The sequence below is a fragment of the Chamaea fasciata genome, unplaced genomic scaffold, assembly GCF_029207755.1.
Source record: "Chamaea fasciata isolate MVZ Bird 193981 ecotype frontalis unplaced genomic scaffold, bChaFas1.0.hap1 SCAF_9, whole genome shotgun sequence".
Taxonomy (NCBI): Eukaryota; Metazoa; Chordata; class Aves; order Passeriformes; family Sylviidae; genus Chamaea; species Chamaea fasciata.
Window position 1 is genome coordinate 31,726,814 of NW_027094094.1, and position 19,408 is coordinate 31,746,221.

General features: G+C 45.2%; 1 protein-coding gene across 2 annotated transcripts in view; it reads right to left on the bottom strand.

Annotated features, from left to right (window-relative positions):
• The window catches only part of PRKG1 (protein kinase cGMP-dependent 1), a 365,655-nt gene that overhangs the window by 42,692 nt on the left and 303,555 nt on the right, over positions 1-19,408 (bottom strand). For both annotated transcript variants that reach the window (XM_066191714.1, XM_066191713.1), the window contains exon 9: positions 11,731-11,805. In XM_066191714.1, the coding sequence (XP_066047811.1) occupies positions 11,731-11,805 (75 nt within the window). The remainder of the gene's footprint in view (positions 1-11,730; positions 11,806-19,408) is intronic.

Here is a 19,408-nt window from a genome sequence, read left to right on the forward strand (position 1 = left end):
AGGTTCCCATAGAAACTGAGAGTAAAGAGCAGAAGTGTAAAATACAAATGAACAGGTCCAAGCTGGCAGTGTTGTGTTTTATTAGTCAAATAAATATCACTAATGGGCACTGGGCCTTTCTAACCGCAGAGCCGGATAAGGCTGCACATTATTAAATAAAGAGATGGCACACAAATGATAATGCCCAGAGTCACGGGGAAGGGGGTCAATCCCACTTCTGGAAACTGAGCTGTTTTCTGGATTATTTCATTTTGGAGGCAGCAAGACCCCAGTTCCTAATTCGCAGCTCTGATCCTGACTCCCCCAAATCACCCCAAGTCACTCTGGATTCTCACCCCTCAACACTGGGGCTTTGCAACGTGGGAATAGGGTGGGCAACAAGCACTAATTTAGAACCTTTTCGAGGTGGACTTCGTAATTTTAAATGAGTATTGGCACAAGGATTGAAGTTCTCTGTACAAAGCACCGTCAAAACGGGTTTCTGACGAAAGAGCAGACTGGATGCTTTTGGATGTATCTTGAAAGTGGCCCTGGATAATTTTATTTTTTTACAGTGAAAGAGGTTTTTTAAAGATGAAGGACATCAGGAAAATTATCAAGTTGATTGAAAATTATCACTTTTAAATTATCAATTCGATTACAGCACGACAGTAGGATTCTTCCTAACAAAAACACTGGAAATGGGACAGAGATATTCTCTCCCATACTGGGAAATACTGGGACTATAGACTATTCCAAGACCTGGAGAGTTTTTAGAAGGCCATAATAACATATGATTAAACATTTTTTTTTCTAGAGACATTTTCAATGCCATTTACAAATATTCCAGGAGTGTTTATCCTTGGGCACCCCTGTTGTGCTTTCTCCAAAGGGGTGACGCAGATCAGCCTGTCCTGAGCCCCTGCAGCAGAAGGACTGATGCCCTCTGCTAGAAATGTTCTTTTTCTAAACAATGCCATCCACTGAAACTTGGGGGAAATTCGGAAAACTTTCAAATACCTGAGGTGTTTGCAATTATTTCCATTTCCAAGCCAGGCTGTGCCTTCCAACACTCACTGACTCAAAAGAGGAATTGCTCCTGTTGAGTTTTTGAGCAATGCAGCCCCTGGCAACTCCCAAACTCAGCTTTCTTATGCTCATCTCCTCTGTTTAATGGCACAGGAGATGCTGCAGGTCAAACAAATATTTGATTTTCTTTCCCTGAGCTGTGTTTAAAACGATGTTGCAAAATGCTTGAAGCCATGGGAAGAGATTGACATAAGAGGACACTTGAGTGGAGAGACTCCCACCTCAAACTATCACCAACCCACCAGGAAAGGGAAGGTACAGCACTACTTGTTCCCAGCCTTTACACCTGCTCTGTCTCTCCTGAGAAGTCTGAGTGGTTTTTCCATTTCCAAGGAGCTGTCCTGGATAACAGGACACTGATAAAAAGCTGCTTGCCTGAGAAACAATGGAGAGGTTGAAACACAAATAGGAACAGGAGGAAATATTCTTCTTTTTGGTGCTGCATTTCCCAAGCTCAGTAAAAGGAGGTTCAAATGACCAGAGTTTTAGCAGGTTGCAAGAAAAGCATTTGACGATATTTAATTTTTAGGGAACTTTGGGAAGTGCTGAGTGTGGTCTGTGACCGGTGCAAGGCTCACTCCTGCAGGACTTTACCCTTTGCAACCATAAAATATGAGAGCAAATCCTTTTTGCTTTAAATGTCAGCTCCAATACTTAGCAAGGGCATGTGCGAGCAGCAGGGAGCAAAAGCCTTGGAGCAGCATTTTCTCCTGGATCTGCTGTTTTTCCAAGCAGGAGGTCATGTCCTCACTAAGCACTTGCTCAACTCCTAAATATTTTCATGTCTGAATCTGACCCAGATGCAAAACATGACAGCTCAGCTCCTGCATCGTTATTAAAACAGCTGATTTGGAGCAGTGGGGTTGGCAAAACAGCTTTCAGAGCTGAACTCCAGGCACTCACTGCCTGAGTGTAGGAAATGACTGGGAAGCTGGAAGTGGGGGAATTTAAGGGCACAGCTGATGTTTCAAAGCAGCCAAGTGGCAGCTTTTTAATTTGTACCAAGCCAGCATCTGCAGGGACTCTCTGGCGATTTCCCTGCCTGTTCCAAGAGTCCCAACCTGGCCTGGCCTGCTGCCAGCCCTGCTCCCATCTCGGGCTCCTCAAAGAGTTCCCTGCCATGGGAATTCCAGGCTGCCCTCCCAGAGGAATGAGATCACTCCTGCACAGGAGAGGCTTCCAAAGGGCTGAAAGAATAACGATCCATGTGTGAGGAATGCACCTTGCTGAGTGCATTTGGTTTGGTTTAGGGTAAATTTGGGAGAAAGCCTTTGAATGGGGTTTTTTTGGGGTTTTTTTTAGAAGAGTAAATTTAAGTGGGTTTTTATTTTTAATTGGTTTGGGAAAAGATTTTTTTTGGAGTAAAGTGGGAAAAACTATTTATTTAACAATTAAAGTATTTACAAGCACAAAAAAAAAAGAATTATATGAAACAATAAATCTTCACTACCAGAATAAAACAACTATTTGTAAAAATCTACCATGTAAATACCTATGTCCCTAAAAGTATCTTGGGATGGAAATGCACCCAGGTCTGAGTTTTAATCCAAGACTAAGATCAGAACCTGGAGCTCTGAAGGGGTTGGGGAGGGGGGAGGTTATGGCAGAGTTGTTAAACACAGATCATCAACAGCTGAGCAGGTTCCAATTGCACACTTTAGAGCTCATCCTTTCACTCTAATCCCTCGCTCTGTGATCAATAAATGATGTTATTTGATGTTTTCTACAGAGCAACCCAACAACTGTACAGGAAAATGACAGGAAACCAAGAGATAGCAAAGACAGGGCTCACACACATCTCCCTGTGCTGCGTCTGCTGAGCAGAGAGAGACAGAAACGCCTCGCTGCCATCACTAAAATGAATTTTAAATACAGCCATGAATGAGGGGCTTTTAACTCACATCAGAAATTTGATAACAAAAGCCCCATTAAAAACCTCCAGGTAGTTTTACATTCATGACCAACACACTGGACCAGATCAGGCTTTCATCTCCTCTTTCAAGGCTTACAGGCACTGAGCTATCGCACACATTCACAATGTCATCTTATCTGTAGTTCTGATGTTTTATCTTGTTATACCTCTGCAGAAGCTGTGGGATCAGCTAAATCATGAGAACAGTTTTTCCTTTTTTTTAATATTTTTTTTCAGATGATTTAAAGATTTAGAGCTCAGCACTTCTCCAGTCATTTCATGGAGTGTTCAGTGAGGCACTGAGAAAATGGAGCAAATGCAGCTGAGGGCAAATCAATGTAAGTGGAGCAGAGCACAGCCAGGAAAACCAAGTGCACTGCCCAGTGTGGGGTTTGGGATGCCCTAAATCTGGTCCAAGCCCAGGATGGACGGACTTGGGGAAACCTGGGATTAGTGGAAGGTGTCCCTGCCCATGGAACTGGATGGGCTTTAGGGTCCCTTCCAATTTAAACCATTCCAGCAGTCCAAGTGCTGCAAACAGGCACGTGGGGAAAATAATAATAATGATGATATCACATGGTGGCAGTTTCTCAGGATCCATAAATAATACTGAAAGCACCAGGAATTTTTTTTTTAATAAACCTCCATTACTTGATGTTAGAGTACATGTTACTGTAATGGGAGGCTGGCACGTTCCTGGTGATCCCAAAGACGGGAGCATCACATCCTATAGATCCCACAGCTGGGAGCAGGGAAGGCAGAGCCCTGTCCTAGAACCCTTTCCTAGAATCCCAGAATGGTTTGGAATGGAAGGGATATTAAGGATCATCCAGTGCCACCCCTGCCCTGGGCAGGGACACGTTCCACTTTCCCAGGCTGCTCCAAGCCCCAAAGTCCAGCCCAGCCTTGGACACTTGCAGGGATCCAGGGGCAGCCACAGCTGCTCTGGGCACCCTGTGCCAGGACCTGCCCACCCTCCCAGGGAACAATTCCTTCCCAATATCTCATCCATCCCTGCCCTCTGGCACTGGGAATCCATTCCCCCTTGTCCTGGCACTCCAGACCCATGTCCGAGGTCCCTCTCCAGCTCTGCTGGAGCCCCTTTAGGCATGGAAAGGGCTCCCCAGGTAAGGATGAGACAAGGGTAGAAATCCTGAGTGGAATTTACACTGGAAACTATGTATGGAAAGCAATTTGAGCCCTCAGGAAAAGTGATTGTTTTCTACAGGGAAAAAGAAAAAGGGTTTGTTTTGGTGGCTCAGCTGCAGGTGAGATGGAGACATCAGCAGCAGCTTTGGAGTTAAGGCTGCACTGGGTTTTTCACTTAAAGTGGAATTAAATTCTTCCATTTCACAGTTGGGTGATTGAATTCCATCTTCCAGTGTGACACAGTTTTTGTCCTGGGGTCAGCTGAATCTGCTGGGCAGCTTTTGGGTACCACACTCACTCACGTTTGCAGGGAGAACAACGGATATTCACTCATTTTGAAACAGGAACCTCCACCCTCTACTCTTTCCCCTCTCCCTGCAGTTAAAACAACCAGCATTTCCAAACCTTGGAGCTACTGCCATAAATCCTGGCCTGGGAAGTTTTTTGGGTGAATGGGAAGAAACTTTATCTGGCAACACCTTTGCCAGCCCTGCTGAGACAATTCGACAGCAGGGGGACAACGCTGTCCCACCTCCTGCCCTGGTGCTTCCCTCTGGGTTCCAAATCTTTTCCTGCCAAACCTTCCCTGTGGGCCAGCACCAGCACCATACCTGCCCTTCACCTCTCACTTGCTCTTTATCTCCTCTTTCCTTTCCCTTACAAAGTCTTGGATGTAAAAGTGAGGTCTGAGCTTGTAGGAGCTGCTGAGGTAGAGCCAAGCAGAACTGGACTAGCAGGGGAACTGCAGAGCTGGGAAAGCCACAAATGATCCCACACCTGCTTCCAGCAGTTCCAAAATCACTGGCTCCCTATAGCAGCAGAATCACTCAGTTTTATTTGTATTACACTTTGTCCAAGTGCCTCCCTTTTATTTAAGTCAGCACATAACAGCCGGACAGAAATAGCCCAACTTCCAGTGGTGTAATCCTTAAAAGCTGCTTAGATCAATCCTCAGGACAGCTCCAAAATGTGCTGGACAACCAATGTACACTGCCAGGGGTGCAGGGAAATGTTTTAATGCTGCCTTTGCCTCGGCCCTGCCCCCCAAAGTTGGCCAAGGTTTCTGGTTAAAGCACGGAGCCAACACCACATGGATCTCCAAGCACTGGGATTAGCAGAGCATTCCCAGCAGCTCCTGAGAGAAGGATTCCCATCCATGCCAAAGGAATGGCTGATATCCCCGAGGCTCAGACCATCAAGTGCTCCCACCACGTGCAGCTGGTATGGCCATGCACATGGAGGCATCCACACGGCGTTTCTGCTCCCTCTGGGATTAGTTATCCTAGGGATGGTTTCTGCTGCAGTTTTGCTTCCTCAGGTTCCTTTCATGGAATTTCCTAATTCCATAAAACAGCTCTTAAAAATTTCATAAAACTGCCCCTAAAATGGGGCTGTCCTCTTTGTTCTATGGGATTTCCTAATTCCATAAAACAAAGAGGACAGCCCCAGTTCCATAAACAGATGCAGGCAGCTGTTGGAAGAGCAGCCTGCTTCAGAGGCCAGGACTTCTCCCCACCAGGGCTTCCATGTGACATCTGCCCCAGCTCATTATCACATCCAAAGGTCAGCTGAGCACAGGGAGAGCACAGAGATTATTACCTAAATAAAGCAACCTGGCTTTCCAAGGTCACCTCACGTATCCCTGGTGGGTGACAGAGCATTCCCAGTGCTCCTTCTCCAGAGGGAAGCAGCCACCAAGTCTGCGTGGTGTGGCCTCTGTGTGAATAATTTGAGTCTGCAAACAAACAGCAACTCCCCCTCAAGAAACAAAGTCACATTTAGCATTTGCCTTCACTTAGAGACATTTTCACTTTTTCAAAGGCTCTCACATTTTCAAATGATTTCTGAGATGTTTTCTAATTCCATCTCTATTTATTACAGCAATCAGGAAAATCTGATAGAGCTGGATGCAAACTACCAGTGGCTTCAGGAATGGAATGACAAATTATTCAAGGCTGAGCACTGGTAAAAGCAAAACTCTCCAGCAGCAAGAGAATAAGCTCTTCCATATTAAAGGCCAAATAATGCCACCTAAAATCTCAGTTTTTCTGAACAGCAAATGTTGCAGCTCACACAAACTGAACAGGTATTGATGCAAGGGCCCACACAGCCCTCACTAGGGAGGAGAAAGGTTTTAATTATTTACACAGCTTAAAAGAAATGACTGCAACCTCTGCTTTTTATAGCCCTGAGGAGCTTTTTGCCAGCTTTTTGTATATCCCACGGGATTTCTCCTCAGTCTGGCACCATGGATAGCCGAGGCAAAAGCTGCTTCCCAGATGGTCCCTAATTCAGGGAACAAGGGACACAGAGGGGGATGGAGCCCCTCAGCACAGCCCCCTGATGCTGCAAAGCCAGCAAATACTGCCTCTTGCAGGAAAAATGACATTCCATGCCTTGGTGGATTATTTCAGCCAAAGTTTTCCAGCCCAGCACCAAGTGAGACCCTCACTAAATCCTCATCCTCTTTAACTGGCAGCTCCCGTTTTGGAACCCTAACTCTGCCCATTCTCCTTCTGGCAGAAGTTAAAATCTTTCTTAGTTTATCTCAGCTGTATTTCTAAACAAAATAAGACCACCCTTCCCCAATGCCCGGGGTTGTTTCAGCCACACAACCCCAGGGCTGGCTGGATGTCCAACCCAGCGGGTTGGACAGAGCCCTGCAGAGGCAGCATCTGCAGGCAAAGCTTTCCCAAGCTTTTCCATCACACCAGAACAGGACTTCCCATGAAGATAAACTGGTTTCTGCTCCTTTTTACAGAGCTGAAGGGCAAATCCAGCCTCAGTACGTTTATGGAGATGTTTCCTCATCCTCAGTGGATCAAGACTGTGACCATCACTTCGACCCACAGATATCAAAGTTGCAACAACCAACTCTCATTTCTGGATCCATGGGTGGCGGGATCTTTCCTCTCCTCCCTCTCCTCTTTCCCTTTATTTCTTTTCCTTTCTTTTCCTCAGATATCTTTGTACTTTTATATTGTTTCATTTCCACAGGTATACAAAAATGTTCATAACCACCCTCTGCAGCAAAATTAAGTCAGTTAACTCCTGGGATGCTTTTTTATGAATAAATGGAGTGAGAGAGGGGGTGTAAGGTGAAAAAAGGGACATCTCAGTGACTGAAAAAGGGGACTAGAAAAGGGGACTAAAACAAAAGGTTTGGATAGAATCATTTGGGTTGGAAAAGAGCTCTCAGATCCTTGAGTCCAATTTTTAATGAGGCTCTCAATTAAAACACGGCTCCAGAAAGATGAAGGGCCCTGGGGCAGGAGCTGCAAGGACACAGAAAGGCATGATACACTAAAGAAAGGTCCTTGTCCCCTCGAGCCTTGGGAAAAGAAGCCAGTTTTGGCTGTGAGTATCCAGACATTCCCCCAGGGCTGCAGCACAGCTGAAATGGGGGAAAAACCAAGGGAAAAGTGCAGCCAGAACAATCCGCAGAGAGCCTGGAGCAACAGCATGAAGGTGCCAGAGTCCAGGCTTCAGCTGGGGATTAATCCCAGTCCCTGCTGCCACTGGGAGCCAGCTGGGAATGCGATGGTGTTGGAACCCCGGGCACTGAGAATTTTAGACTTTCCGTGCTGACAGGCACTGACCCCCAAGAGAACACTGCATTTGACCTGAGGCCGTGGAAAAGGCTTCCAAAATTGAGTGAGAGCACTGGGGTTATGGGTGGGTAGTTTGAATGGAAGTGTGTGATATCACAGGGTGGAGAACTTAGAGTTTAAGGTTTTAGAAATAAAGTAAGATGGAGGTTTTAGGGCAGAGGCTGAGTCCTTCTTTTTCACCTTCTTCTTCATGGGTTTGGGTGGTATTTTTGAATTGGGTAGAAAAATCTGCATTGCAGGCCACACATGTTTGGTTATTGGGTTAAAAGTAAAAATAATCTAGGTGTCATTCTTAATTGGACAGTTTGTGCTTAAAAGACCTTGGAAAGAGTTAGAGACACTCTGTTAGCTAGAACTCACAACTTGTGAGACAGTACCATGGATAAGAATTAATAAACATCTGAGTCTGAACATGAACTGTGTCTCTCGATCAGTTAATCCCAGCTCTAAGAGCAGAAGAAAAGAAGATAAGAAGCCCACATGATGGGAGGACTGGGACAGGTTTTCTGGGGGCTGGGCTGGGCACAGGCAGGCAGCTGCCAGCTGTCCCAGCTGGGTGGCAAGGGACACCTGGGCAGTGTGGCCGTGCCACAGCCATGCCGTGGCACCACCTAGAGAGGAAACCCTCCAACCCTGGGAAGAGTTCAGCAATTGCACAGGATCAAAGCCAGCAGTTCCCGGGTTTGGAAGAGCCCAGCAGAAGGGATTGGTGTGCCTGGAGCAAAGGGGGTCACTGAACCTCGCCCCACTTGGCACCACCAGCTGCAGCAGAAACCGCCCTCCTGTGTCCTCCTGGATTTATGGAAGCTGCTGGAGTGGCTCCATCTGGAAGCGACCTACACTGAGTTAATCCTGATTATTTGGGCATCTCCTTCATGCCCTAAATGCCAGCGTGGCTGGGCCTGGCACTGGGACACGAGTGCTGCTCTTCTGGACTCCCATTTCCTCAAAGCATGAAGCAAATTTGCCTCTGTCCTTCCCCACTGAGGAGGCAACTGTAATATTCATTAGTTAATTCATTAACTCATTTGAATATATTCGAAGAGTAGAATATTATAGTTCATATTATAGTCTGCATAATCCTATAATTAAAATTATACCCCACAATTAAAATCTTGGTCTCACAGAGGACATGTCTGCAACTGCTGATTTAAGAGAGGGAACACAAAGGATGGATGTTGAAGGGAACTGCCAACCTCAAGCTGACAAAAAAGCAGGGAAGTGCCTCTAAAACAAGAATAAACTCAATAAACAGGCTCTTCCAGGCCTGGAGGACTGGTGAATACATGGAAAGATATTCCAAGCCTGTAACTTCTGCCTAACATCCTCTCAGCCATGCCCTGAGCTCTGTGACTCCAGGGATGTGCTCCAGCATGGAAAAGGGAAAAAACCCCAGTGGCACTAATTTTGTAGGCATTTAAAGCCCTGGAATGGTTTGGGTTGGAAGGGACCCCAAAGCCCATCTTGTTCCAACCCCTTCCACCTCCCACTAGACCAGTCCTGCCCAAGCTGGCTTTGATCATCCTGATCCGCTTGATCCACGGGATGCATCCCAAGGCCTTTTCCTGGCTGGCAATGAGCCCTGAAAAGGAGGAGTGAGCTAAAAAAAGAGGAGCAAAAGCATTCCGTGGGATTTGCGTAAAGCCTCACAAACCTGCCCACGTTTCATGGTCTGAGTTTTTCCCTATCCCACGCCTCCCCTAAGAAAAAAATAAATCCTTGAAGGACAATTAGCTGGAGCTGATTAACTGCTGCTTGGAAAGGAATCCAGGTTAAACTTGATGCCAAGGAGACTTTTCTCCCAGGGAGTTTTGCCCTGCAAGGTAACTCTGGAACACCAAAACTTTCTGGAAGGGCTCACAATTCTTCTGCGGTCTCTCTCCAGGGAACTTCACAATTTTTCTCTCCTTTATCCATCTTTCTGCTTGTTTTCAAGGGGCCCAGCAAACAAGAATAAATAAATAAATTTTTCAATTGGGATCCATTTTTTGGATGTTTTTCCAGGCAGACAACACCAAACCCTCCTGCTCTGTCTGTGGAAAAATGTCAGGATATGACAAAAATGTCACTGTCACCCCTGCTCTGCAGTGACAGGCCTCCAGCACGGGCCTCTGGCTTTGAAGATAAAAAAGTTGGTGTCAAAATTAATTCATTCAGCCCTTTAGTGAACAATTCCTCCATCAGCAGGGCCTTGCCCTTCCATTGGGATGAAACACTCGGCATTAGAAGGAGAGAACTGGAGAAGATAAAAGCTCAAAAATGTGAATGTCAAAACCCAGTGGCTCCCAAAGGGAAGAGTTTCTTCCAAAAGAGGTCCCAAACTGCAGCTTCCCCCACATTGTCCAGCAGATCCTAAAATTCCCCAAACTATCCTCAAAATCCCCTCAATCTGCATCCCCAGTGTTCTGGGATAATAAATACTCAAGCATAGAGCTTAAAATTATAGATGTGGGAAGGACACATTTTTCTTGATGCTGATGGGTTGTGGTGGCACCTTCAAAAGCCTTCCGTGACCATGACATTGTTTATGACCCAACCCAAAATTCCCCAGTTTTATTCCCAATGTTTTCTTCCCCTCTGCTCCGACGGAAATCGATATAACAAATACAGCAAATAGGAACACCCAAAAATTAATATAAAACAATAACTGAAAAACCCTGGGATACTTGGGACCATCTGTCTGAAGCATTCCATGCCCCAAATCCCCTTTTTTGGGGGGCATGGTAAAGAGAGTTGATAGTCTTCCACCTTTTTAATTGGTTCAACAAGAATTTAGGGAATTTAACCTTTTTAATGGAACTTCTTTATAAGGAGGAAGCTTACATTTGATCTGAGGCAGGGAAATATTATTCCAATCTAAAATGCAACCCTTTAAATACCTTTAAAACTAATTAAACATAATATTTCAAATATCACTCAAAGATAAGAAAAGATAAATCTGTATTGTGCAGGATTAAAAAGTTTTGCTCGTGACCTGAAGATTTTTGAGATGGATTTTAGCTTCTGAAACAAACCAAGAGTTATTTTTAATCAATACCTAATTGGGAATTCTCACTATCCTGCCACAGAGGTGCCCGATACCTTTAGCAGACACCATTCCAACCCCTCTGGTTTAATGAGAAGTTTCTATGTATAACTTAATTGGAATCTGCAATTTAGGCAGTCACTTGGAGCATTTGACTTTGAGAAAACACTTCTCGCCTTCCTTAATGTGCTATGAAAAAAAAATCCCCATAAAAGCAAAATAATTGAGAGGGAGGAAAAGTAAAGAAATTTTGTATAGAACAAATTTAATTTTCTTTTCAACAGCTTCTGCCTTTGAATTGTGTTTGGTTGATATTGAGCATCTCCCAAAGCAGAACAGGATCCTCTTGAAAAGCTTTAATCATTGGGATAGAATCAGAGCTCAAAGATTACAGATTAAAAACAAATTGCAGCTCAAGTATGAATAAAAAGTGGAGGTTTTAAAAATATTTTAATCTAACACTCCACAGCTCCCTTTTGCAAGGAATGAATATTTATTGTGGACTTCAAATGAATATATTGCTTCACACCAAGGCAGCTCCAGCCCCAAATGACAAATTCCACTGCCCATCTTTTGTCTCAAAACATGTTTGACTTTGGAAAGTATCTGAGAAAGGTCAGAGTTCTCTAAAGAAATGAAATCTTCAACAACAATTCCCTCAACAATTCCCTCGAGTGCAATCCCAAGATCTGGGATTTCTCACCTCACAATATTTCAAGAGGATTTCTGGAAGATCCACAGGATTCCAATGTTGTGATTGAGCAGGACCTTGGGACAACCTGGCTTTGGGCACTGACCAGAGGACACTCATCTCGAGGAGGAAAATTCCTCCATCCAGAGCAGGAATCTCTCCTTTTTCAGCTCTTTGGTATCATTGCATGGAGAACAAGGAGGGGTTTTCTTTGGGAATTCCACTGGTGCCCCATCAGCAAACACAAGTTTGAGATTTGATGCTGAGCACTTACTTTGCTTTTGCTTCTGCATCCTCATAGGCTTTGTTGGAGACGTCATCCAGGCCCCCGATCAGGTGCTTGAAGGAGCTGTAAAGACAAAGGGACACTTTGAGAGGAAAATCACAGAAACACCAAGCTTGGAAAATGACCCCAAAGATCATCCAGTCCCACCAGCACTGCCAGGTCCACCACTGAACCTGAAGAGATTCCACCTGGGAGCCATGAAATCCAGTGTGGCTTTTTGGCAGCAGATCAGGGGCTGGATCTCAATGCTGGTGACAGACCAGGCCCTCAGAAATGCTGGAGATGCAGAAACCAACTCCAGGAAGATCTAAAATTATTTATCCAGCCCACTGAAATGGCTGCTGAAGGTTCTCACCCTCCACTAGAAGTTTCAGAGTGAATGTGCCAATCTGGCTGGTGGTGGCACCTCAACCATCATATCCCTGTCCTCCAGCCAGGATCCCTGCACATCCCTCTGCTTCCAAAGTGAAATTTTCACTTCTGGATCCCAGCTTTCTCACCTTTAGAAAAAAAGCATCCAAAAACGCCTCAAAGAGGGTTCAAACTGAAAGACAGGGAATTCAGGTTGGATATTGGGAAGGCATTGTTCCCTGGGAGGGTGGGCAGGCCCTGGCACAGGGTGCCCAGAGCAGCTGTGGCTGCCCCTGGATCCCTGGAAGTGTCCAAGGCCAGGCTGGACTTTGCAGCTTGGAGCAGCCTGGGATAGTGGGAGGTGTCCCTGCCCATGGCAGGGGTGGGACTGGATGATCCTTAATGTCCCTTTCATTCTAAACCATTCTGGAATTCCATGAAAAACTAGAAATTACTAACTGAAATCAGTGAATGCCTTCAAACAAAAATATTCCAGGTGAAGAACTACTTTCTATTATCCAATTCCAGTATTCCCAGTGGGTCTGTCACACGCAGGTTTTCCTTCTTTCAAGGAAGAGAAATTTGAAAATATGAATTGCTGCAAACCAGAGTCTCTCAACTGATGTCTGCCATAAGGTCACAGCCTCACAAATGAAAATCCTGCAATTCTGCTGTGCTCCTGATGCTCCTGAGGCACAAAACACAGATCTCAGGAACAGGACTTGCTCTAAATTGACAAAAAAATGAATGGAAACATTGAAAAAAAAACCAACCAAACAAACAAAAATCCCCACTGAGGGCCACATTTCTCTGACTTTGGGAATAAGAAGGGGATATTTAATATGGCCCTTTCTCAAGGAGGATTTGTAGGATCAAAGAGAATGTGTGGCACTGAGCAGGTGAGGGAAGTCCAGGGCAGCTGGGGAAATGCAATGTCCTGCCAGGCCCGGGATGAAGCTGGGGAGACTCCGTGTTCCTGGGATGGGAAGGGTGGGACCCCAGGCTGCTCAAACACACTGACAGTCCTGAGAGGGTCCTTTCGGAGATGCCTGACCCTATGGAATGTAGGAATGTCCTCCCATGCCAGTGTGGAGACAGCACTTCCAGCACAACCAAGGGAGGCACAATGATCCTGTTGGGAAAAGCTGGATTCTCCCCATCATCGTGGGGCAGAAGGTGACAAGTGGGAGAGGTGGTCTGGATCTGGAGCTACTGTCAGGGCTTTTCCAGAGGAATTCTCCTCCCTGGGGCTGTGGCAGAGCTGCGTGCACACAATGCTGTGCCCTGTGCTCTGGGATGGCCCTGCTGGAGCACGGAGGTGGCACCACGTGCCCACTGTGGGCAATTCCAAACTGACCCATCCTGGGATTCTCTGCTGAGAATTACAGCTCAGGAAATGCCCTCTGCCCACAGCAATTTCCCCATTCTTCCACTCCACTTAATTCATTATGTTTTAAATCCTACAATCCAGGAAATCATTTCTGTAGCACAGGGAAAGCAAATTAATTGATTCATTAATGAGGAAAAGGAGGCACAAACCCCTTTGCTCTCACATAAACTCGTGTAAGTGGTCTTTAACCAGCCTGGTAATTACTAACATTTTTAATTATTAGGATGTATTAATAATAGGAGCAACTTTTCAACCCCAAATTCCTTGCTCAGCAGGGAAAACAGGAACTACTCAGCTCCACCACCTCAAGTTTTATCTTCCTGCTGCTGGGAATGTGCCATGGGATGAAGCCAAACCTGGACAGTGAGAGCAAAGCAGGATTGGGGTGTTAATGCCTAATTGCACCCCAAACAGGTATTTAAGCAATTAATTAACACAGTAACGCCATCCTGGAAGGCCATAAGACATCACCTAGGGCCTAAATTCTGATTTAGGCTTGGTTTGCTTAGGAAAATGTGGCAGGGTTTAAACCCTGCCCCCCCCCCTTTCTTTTTTTTGGCAATGCAAATAAATCTTTTCCAGTGAAACAGCAAAGAAGAAAAAGTCACTGAAAGGAGCAACAACAGTTTCTCTAAACCCCTTAATTTTTACTAAAAAATTTAAGCCAGACTTAGCACTGGGCAAGCTGTCAAAGTTCACTTGAGTCCCTTTTTTATTGCCCATCTCAACATTGTTGAAGTCTCGGCTCAGTCCCAACCTCCTCCAGAATTCAATCAGAAACTGCTCAGGTTTTTTTTCTCCTCGTGGCCTTTTCTCTTCGTTTTTTCTATTCTCTCCTCATAACCAATTTTCTCCATGGATAAACTTTGCTCCGACTGGGAGAAACAGCAAAGCAGCAAACCCTAAAATCTCCACTGAAAGAGCTCGGCTCAGCTTATACGGGGTCAGTCATGCCAGGGTAATACTTTTTTTATTTCATTTTTCTCCAATTTCCCTTGCCAGGAGGCCCGATCCAATAACCTTTGTTGACACCTCACAGTTCTCCCTGATAAAAACCGAACCCAGGCTTTGAAACACAGACAAAAATGGGAAAGGCAAAGCGAAAAAGCAGAAAATAGCTGAAATATTTAAAATGTTGCCTTAAAAAAAAAAAAAAGTGCATCCTCTTGCTATGTGCAGCTGAAGACAAGAAGCTGGAAATTAGTGTAAATTCCAGGTAGTTCTGTAATCCTCTGTCAGCCGCAGCTGTGCCTTGAGTTTTCCTGGCTCTGATCCATCAGCTCCTCTCTCTCCACTTGCATGAGGCAATTTTGTCCTCCCAATACCCACAGTGTTGCTAAAGCTCCGAGCTCCAGGAAAACGTTGTTGGCACCATAAATAAATGATATGGAGGGGGAAAAAAATCCCATATAAATAAAAGATGAACCTGAATCAACCTCAGTGTAAATATTCCAACAGTTGAGGAGCAGCCACGAACACTTTCAAACACTTTCTCAGTTTCAAGAGGTAGGTGTGGGAAAAAAAAAAAAAATCATTATAAAGTTGCACCAACTTGTCCCTGAGGGTGCCAGTGATGTTCCAAATGTCAGGAATGAGTTTGGAGCCTTTTCCTCCTGTTTTCTCTCCATACAAAGGAGCTGAAAGTGAAGTCTGTCTGTGCATCTTTATCCAAACTGATCGATAGAACAGATGCTCAAGGCATGTCTGCACCATTTTTATCAGAAGACCTTTTACAGACAAGTTCCTAAAGGACCAATCCATCAGACCCAGCACACATTTGTTAACTTTTCCCCAACTGTACTTCTGGAACAAATTTAATAACCCCTCTAAGGAGCCTGGAAATTCATCGGGATGAGCTCTGACAAGGCCAAGCTTGGAGCAATGTGGAGGCAACGCCATGGAGCAGCTCCCATAGTAACATTTTTCCCAGAGGATGAACTCCTGCAGTGTCACCGGAGGAAAAACTTCATTAACAACAGCCTTGATCTTGTGGGGTCAAGGCGAGCCCTAAAGACAGAAAGTCCATGAATTGTTAAAAACAAAACCAAAGAACTTGGCAATAAAAATGCCAAAGAGCCATCTGAGAGGTGCTGTAAAATATTAATGTGTCTCCAGAGCAGAGGTCTGAGCAGCAGGAAATGGTGGGGCTGCAATGAGCTCTGTGGCTCCTCAAGCATCCAAAGGCTTCTCCAAACTCCCTCAGATGGTCAGATATTCAGCTGGCATCTTTTCCACAATTTCCATGAACGCTGTGTGGATTTTGTTGGAGTCTCCAAGCCAATTCCACAAGCCCATGGCTGGGTCTGTGCTCCATGGCTGGCAGGAAGAACACTGGATGAATCCATCCCAGCTCAGCAGAGAACTTGAGCACGGAGCCTGCCCCATGCTGTGGTCCCTTACAGGGCTGCCACCCTCATTTCCTCAGCCCTGTCACACTCTCACTTCATTTTCTCCACTGAATTATGGCACCTCCTCTTCTGGGTTGAAATTTCAAAGGTAATCGGAAATTCCTTGGAACTTTTTCTTCCTGAATTCCAAGTCCTTTCTTTCAAATAGACCTGACCAGATAGGAATACACAATTTTTTGTTTGTTTGTTTGTTTGTTTGTTTGTTTGTTTGTTTTTCCTGGCAGTCTTCTTCCTTGGGGGACCAAAATGACTGGTGCTCCCAATGGGAACCATAGAATTCCTAGAAAAGTTTGAGTTGGAAGGGACCTTAAAGCCCATCCAGTGCCACCCCTGCCACAGGCAAGGACACCTTCCACTATCCCAGGCTGCTCCAAGCCCGGTCCAATCCAGCCTTGGACACTTCCAGGGATCCAGGGGCTGCCACAGCTGCTCTGGGAATTTGTGCCAGAGCCTCCATACCCTCCCAGGGAATAATTAAGAACATTAAGGACCAAATCCCACTGAAATTCATTATTCCAGTAAAGGAATAGACTCAAAAACACAACTGCAAGATGGAAAAAATGCCCATGCTTTTTGTAACAACTATTTTTGCAACCAATATTTAAGTGGGAATGAAGTCCATGGGATGCATTAAATGCCTCCTGCAGGTTGTTTCCATTGTTAGATCAGGATTTTGCTCATTCCTGTGCCAGAAAAGGATGCTGGAAATCTAGGAAATCTAGGAAATCTTCCTAGATTGGCAAAAATAGCTGTACCACTTTCTGGGAGTCTTTGGGGCATTTTGGGACTGGAAGAGCCCTCTAGTTTCACAAGGAAATTAAAAAGCAAAGCAGCACCAACATCATCTGGTAATTAAAGACCCATCATGAGCTCCAGTTTGACTTCCCTCGTGGCATTTCCGACTCCCACTGCTTCAGCCCTGCAGCCATTTGACACACATTTTATAAACTCCAGAGATCCTCTTAGGCAAAGCATTCCCTCTTTTCATGCTTAAGAAATTCCCTTCTCAAACCCAACCTGCCCAGAGCTCCTGATGAAAGTTTCTCATATTATTCACCCCCCCAAGCTACAAACCCTGCAGCAGCTAAAGCAGCCCTAAAATTGCTGGGAATATTGGCTAATCCAGAGTCAGGCTCACACCTCCCTTAAGAGTAACTTCCTGTGGCACCAAGGTGTGACTGTCTTTGTTAATGAGATGGGAGTGTGGCAGCTGGAACAATTTTTGGATGCCTTGGGAAGCCTTTCACAAGGAATTTGGAAGAGTTACCATGCTGCAGGTCATTCCAGTGAGTGATGTTGGTCAGTGAGACTGGAGTTCTCCAGGAATTCCATGTGTATAGGAAAAGGTCTTTTGCCATCTCTTGGTTTTTTGAAACTGCAACATGAATTTTGCTGAGCTGCTTCGAATGGGGACACCCACAGAGCATGGAAATTGCTGCTTCAGTGGTTCCATCTGATTAGATAAAGATCTTGTCTGGGAAAAGGAAATATTTGGCAGCTTCAGTGCCCTGTGTCACCCTCCTGCTGCATGGAACAGATTCCAGCTGCAGGGAATAACACCCACTCCCTGCTCCCACTGCCGCCTTCTGTGCCACTCAACATTCACCTCCATCACCACAACCCAAAAGGTGTAAAATTCACTGTATCTGGATATAAAAAAAAAAAAAAGGTTCTTTTTTTTCCTCTCCGATTTCCCAAATTGCCACAAGGCCTGGTAGTTTATCCCCACGCGAAATTTTGCTCCCGCTGTTGTCATTCCAATAAATAACAGCCTAAGGAAGAGCTGGGACATGAAATTCAGCACTGGCCAGGACACAGGACAGCCTGCTCTGAGCTATAAATAGGGCTATCAATAGGGTCACTTTTCTTGCACTATAAATAAGAATTTTATAAATAGTGTTACTCTGCTAATTGCAGAGTGTTAATAGAATCTCTGGGGTAGATGAACCACACCTTCATCAGTTTAAATTTAACTTGCACTTCCTTACTATTTCAAGGGCATTGTATGCTGAGGACAAGGCACAGGAGGACGAGGAAAGGAGCAATCTGGGAAATTATCAGGAATGAGTGACTTGAATTCAAATAATTCAAGCTTTTGACTCTCACAGTGCAAACCAAAAATATCTGTTGCAAAAGTGTAAAAATAAAAAAGTATAAATTACTTGCTGCTTTTTATTTCCCTGAATTAATGATTGCTAAATTATCTAATTATCAAAAGCATAAAGATTATTAAAATATTGTCTTGCTAAATAATCAAATTCTTCTTCCTCTCTTTGCCCCACAGCACAAGAAGGGGGGGTGGGCGTTTGACCTGCCAGGTTGAGAAAGGAGCTCTCAGGTGTTCCCCACCTGTGTTCAGTGGACAGACCATGGGCTTTGCAATTAATCATGAATTAACATCAATCAGAACTTATCAGGATTTCTAAAGGCGTTCCCCAGCTCAGTCTTTACAGAACACTGGATTCCCAGAAATGGAGGCCTGTGGGATAACTCAACACAAACCACTTGTGCCACGGCAGGAATGAGGTGATGGAGATCAGCCCTAAAAGAGCACAGCATCCCATCTCTCCCCAGAACACAACAAGGGCTCCACAACCTCTTCTAGGGATCCACAGGGATCACGGATCCAGCTCCTGGCCCTGCCTAGACACCCCAACAATCCCCAGGGCTCTAAAAGCTCCTGGCCCAGAGGTGGGTCCCACATACTTCAAAAATCCAATGGATTTATTTTCCTTTCCAACATCAGCAATTTTTTTCTCATTATCCCATAGTTTCTGGCTCCCTCCTGAAGGTTTCTCAGAGCTCCTGCATTGGGGGAGGCAGAGAAAAGTCAATACCTATCCACCCTCTCTTGTGGGTTTCACAGATCCATCCCACATTCCCATGAAAAGGTTCCCAAGAAGGTGTGTCCATGGTCTGTGCCAGTGCTTCACAACGGGAAAACCAGCCCAGGAGTCATGTTCAATTTTTATGCCATTTTATGTCATTTTTCTGTCTTTTTTTTTTTTTGATCCTATTCCCAGTAACTGCAGAGAGCAGCTGGATTTGCAGCACTGGAGCATCCAGGCATGTTTTTTTGCTGGATTAACCCTCCGTAATTCCCTCGAGCTTTCTATATAAATTATTATTTTACTCTTCTGATCTCCTGTATTTCCTCTGAGCAACAGAACTCCCAGCAGGGCTGTGGCCTTCTCCCAAGGACTCTCCATCCCCACATGGACAGGGATAACACCTTGCTCCAACATTTGCCAGGAGCTGATGTCTTTCAGGACATGAACTCCACCTGTGAGTCCCATTTTAACACCCAGCTCCCTTCCCACAGCAATTCCACCTCCTCCTTTATTTCCATTTGGACTTTCTGTGATTCTAATTGTCACTACTGAGTTTTGTCTGGTTGATTTAGGGACACCTTCCCTCCACTCACGGAGGATGTGCCTGTGACTTTATCACCCCAAGAGACCTCTCTGGAGAAGATGATCCAAGGCTCTCATTGAGCTCTGGGAAGGTTTAAATTGGA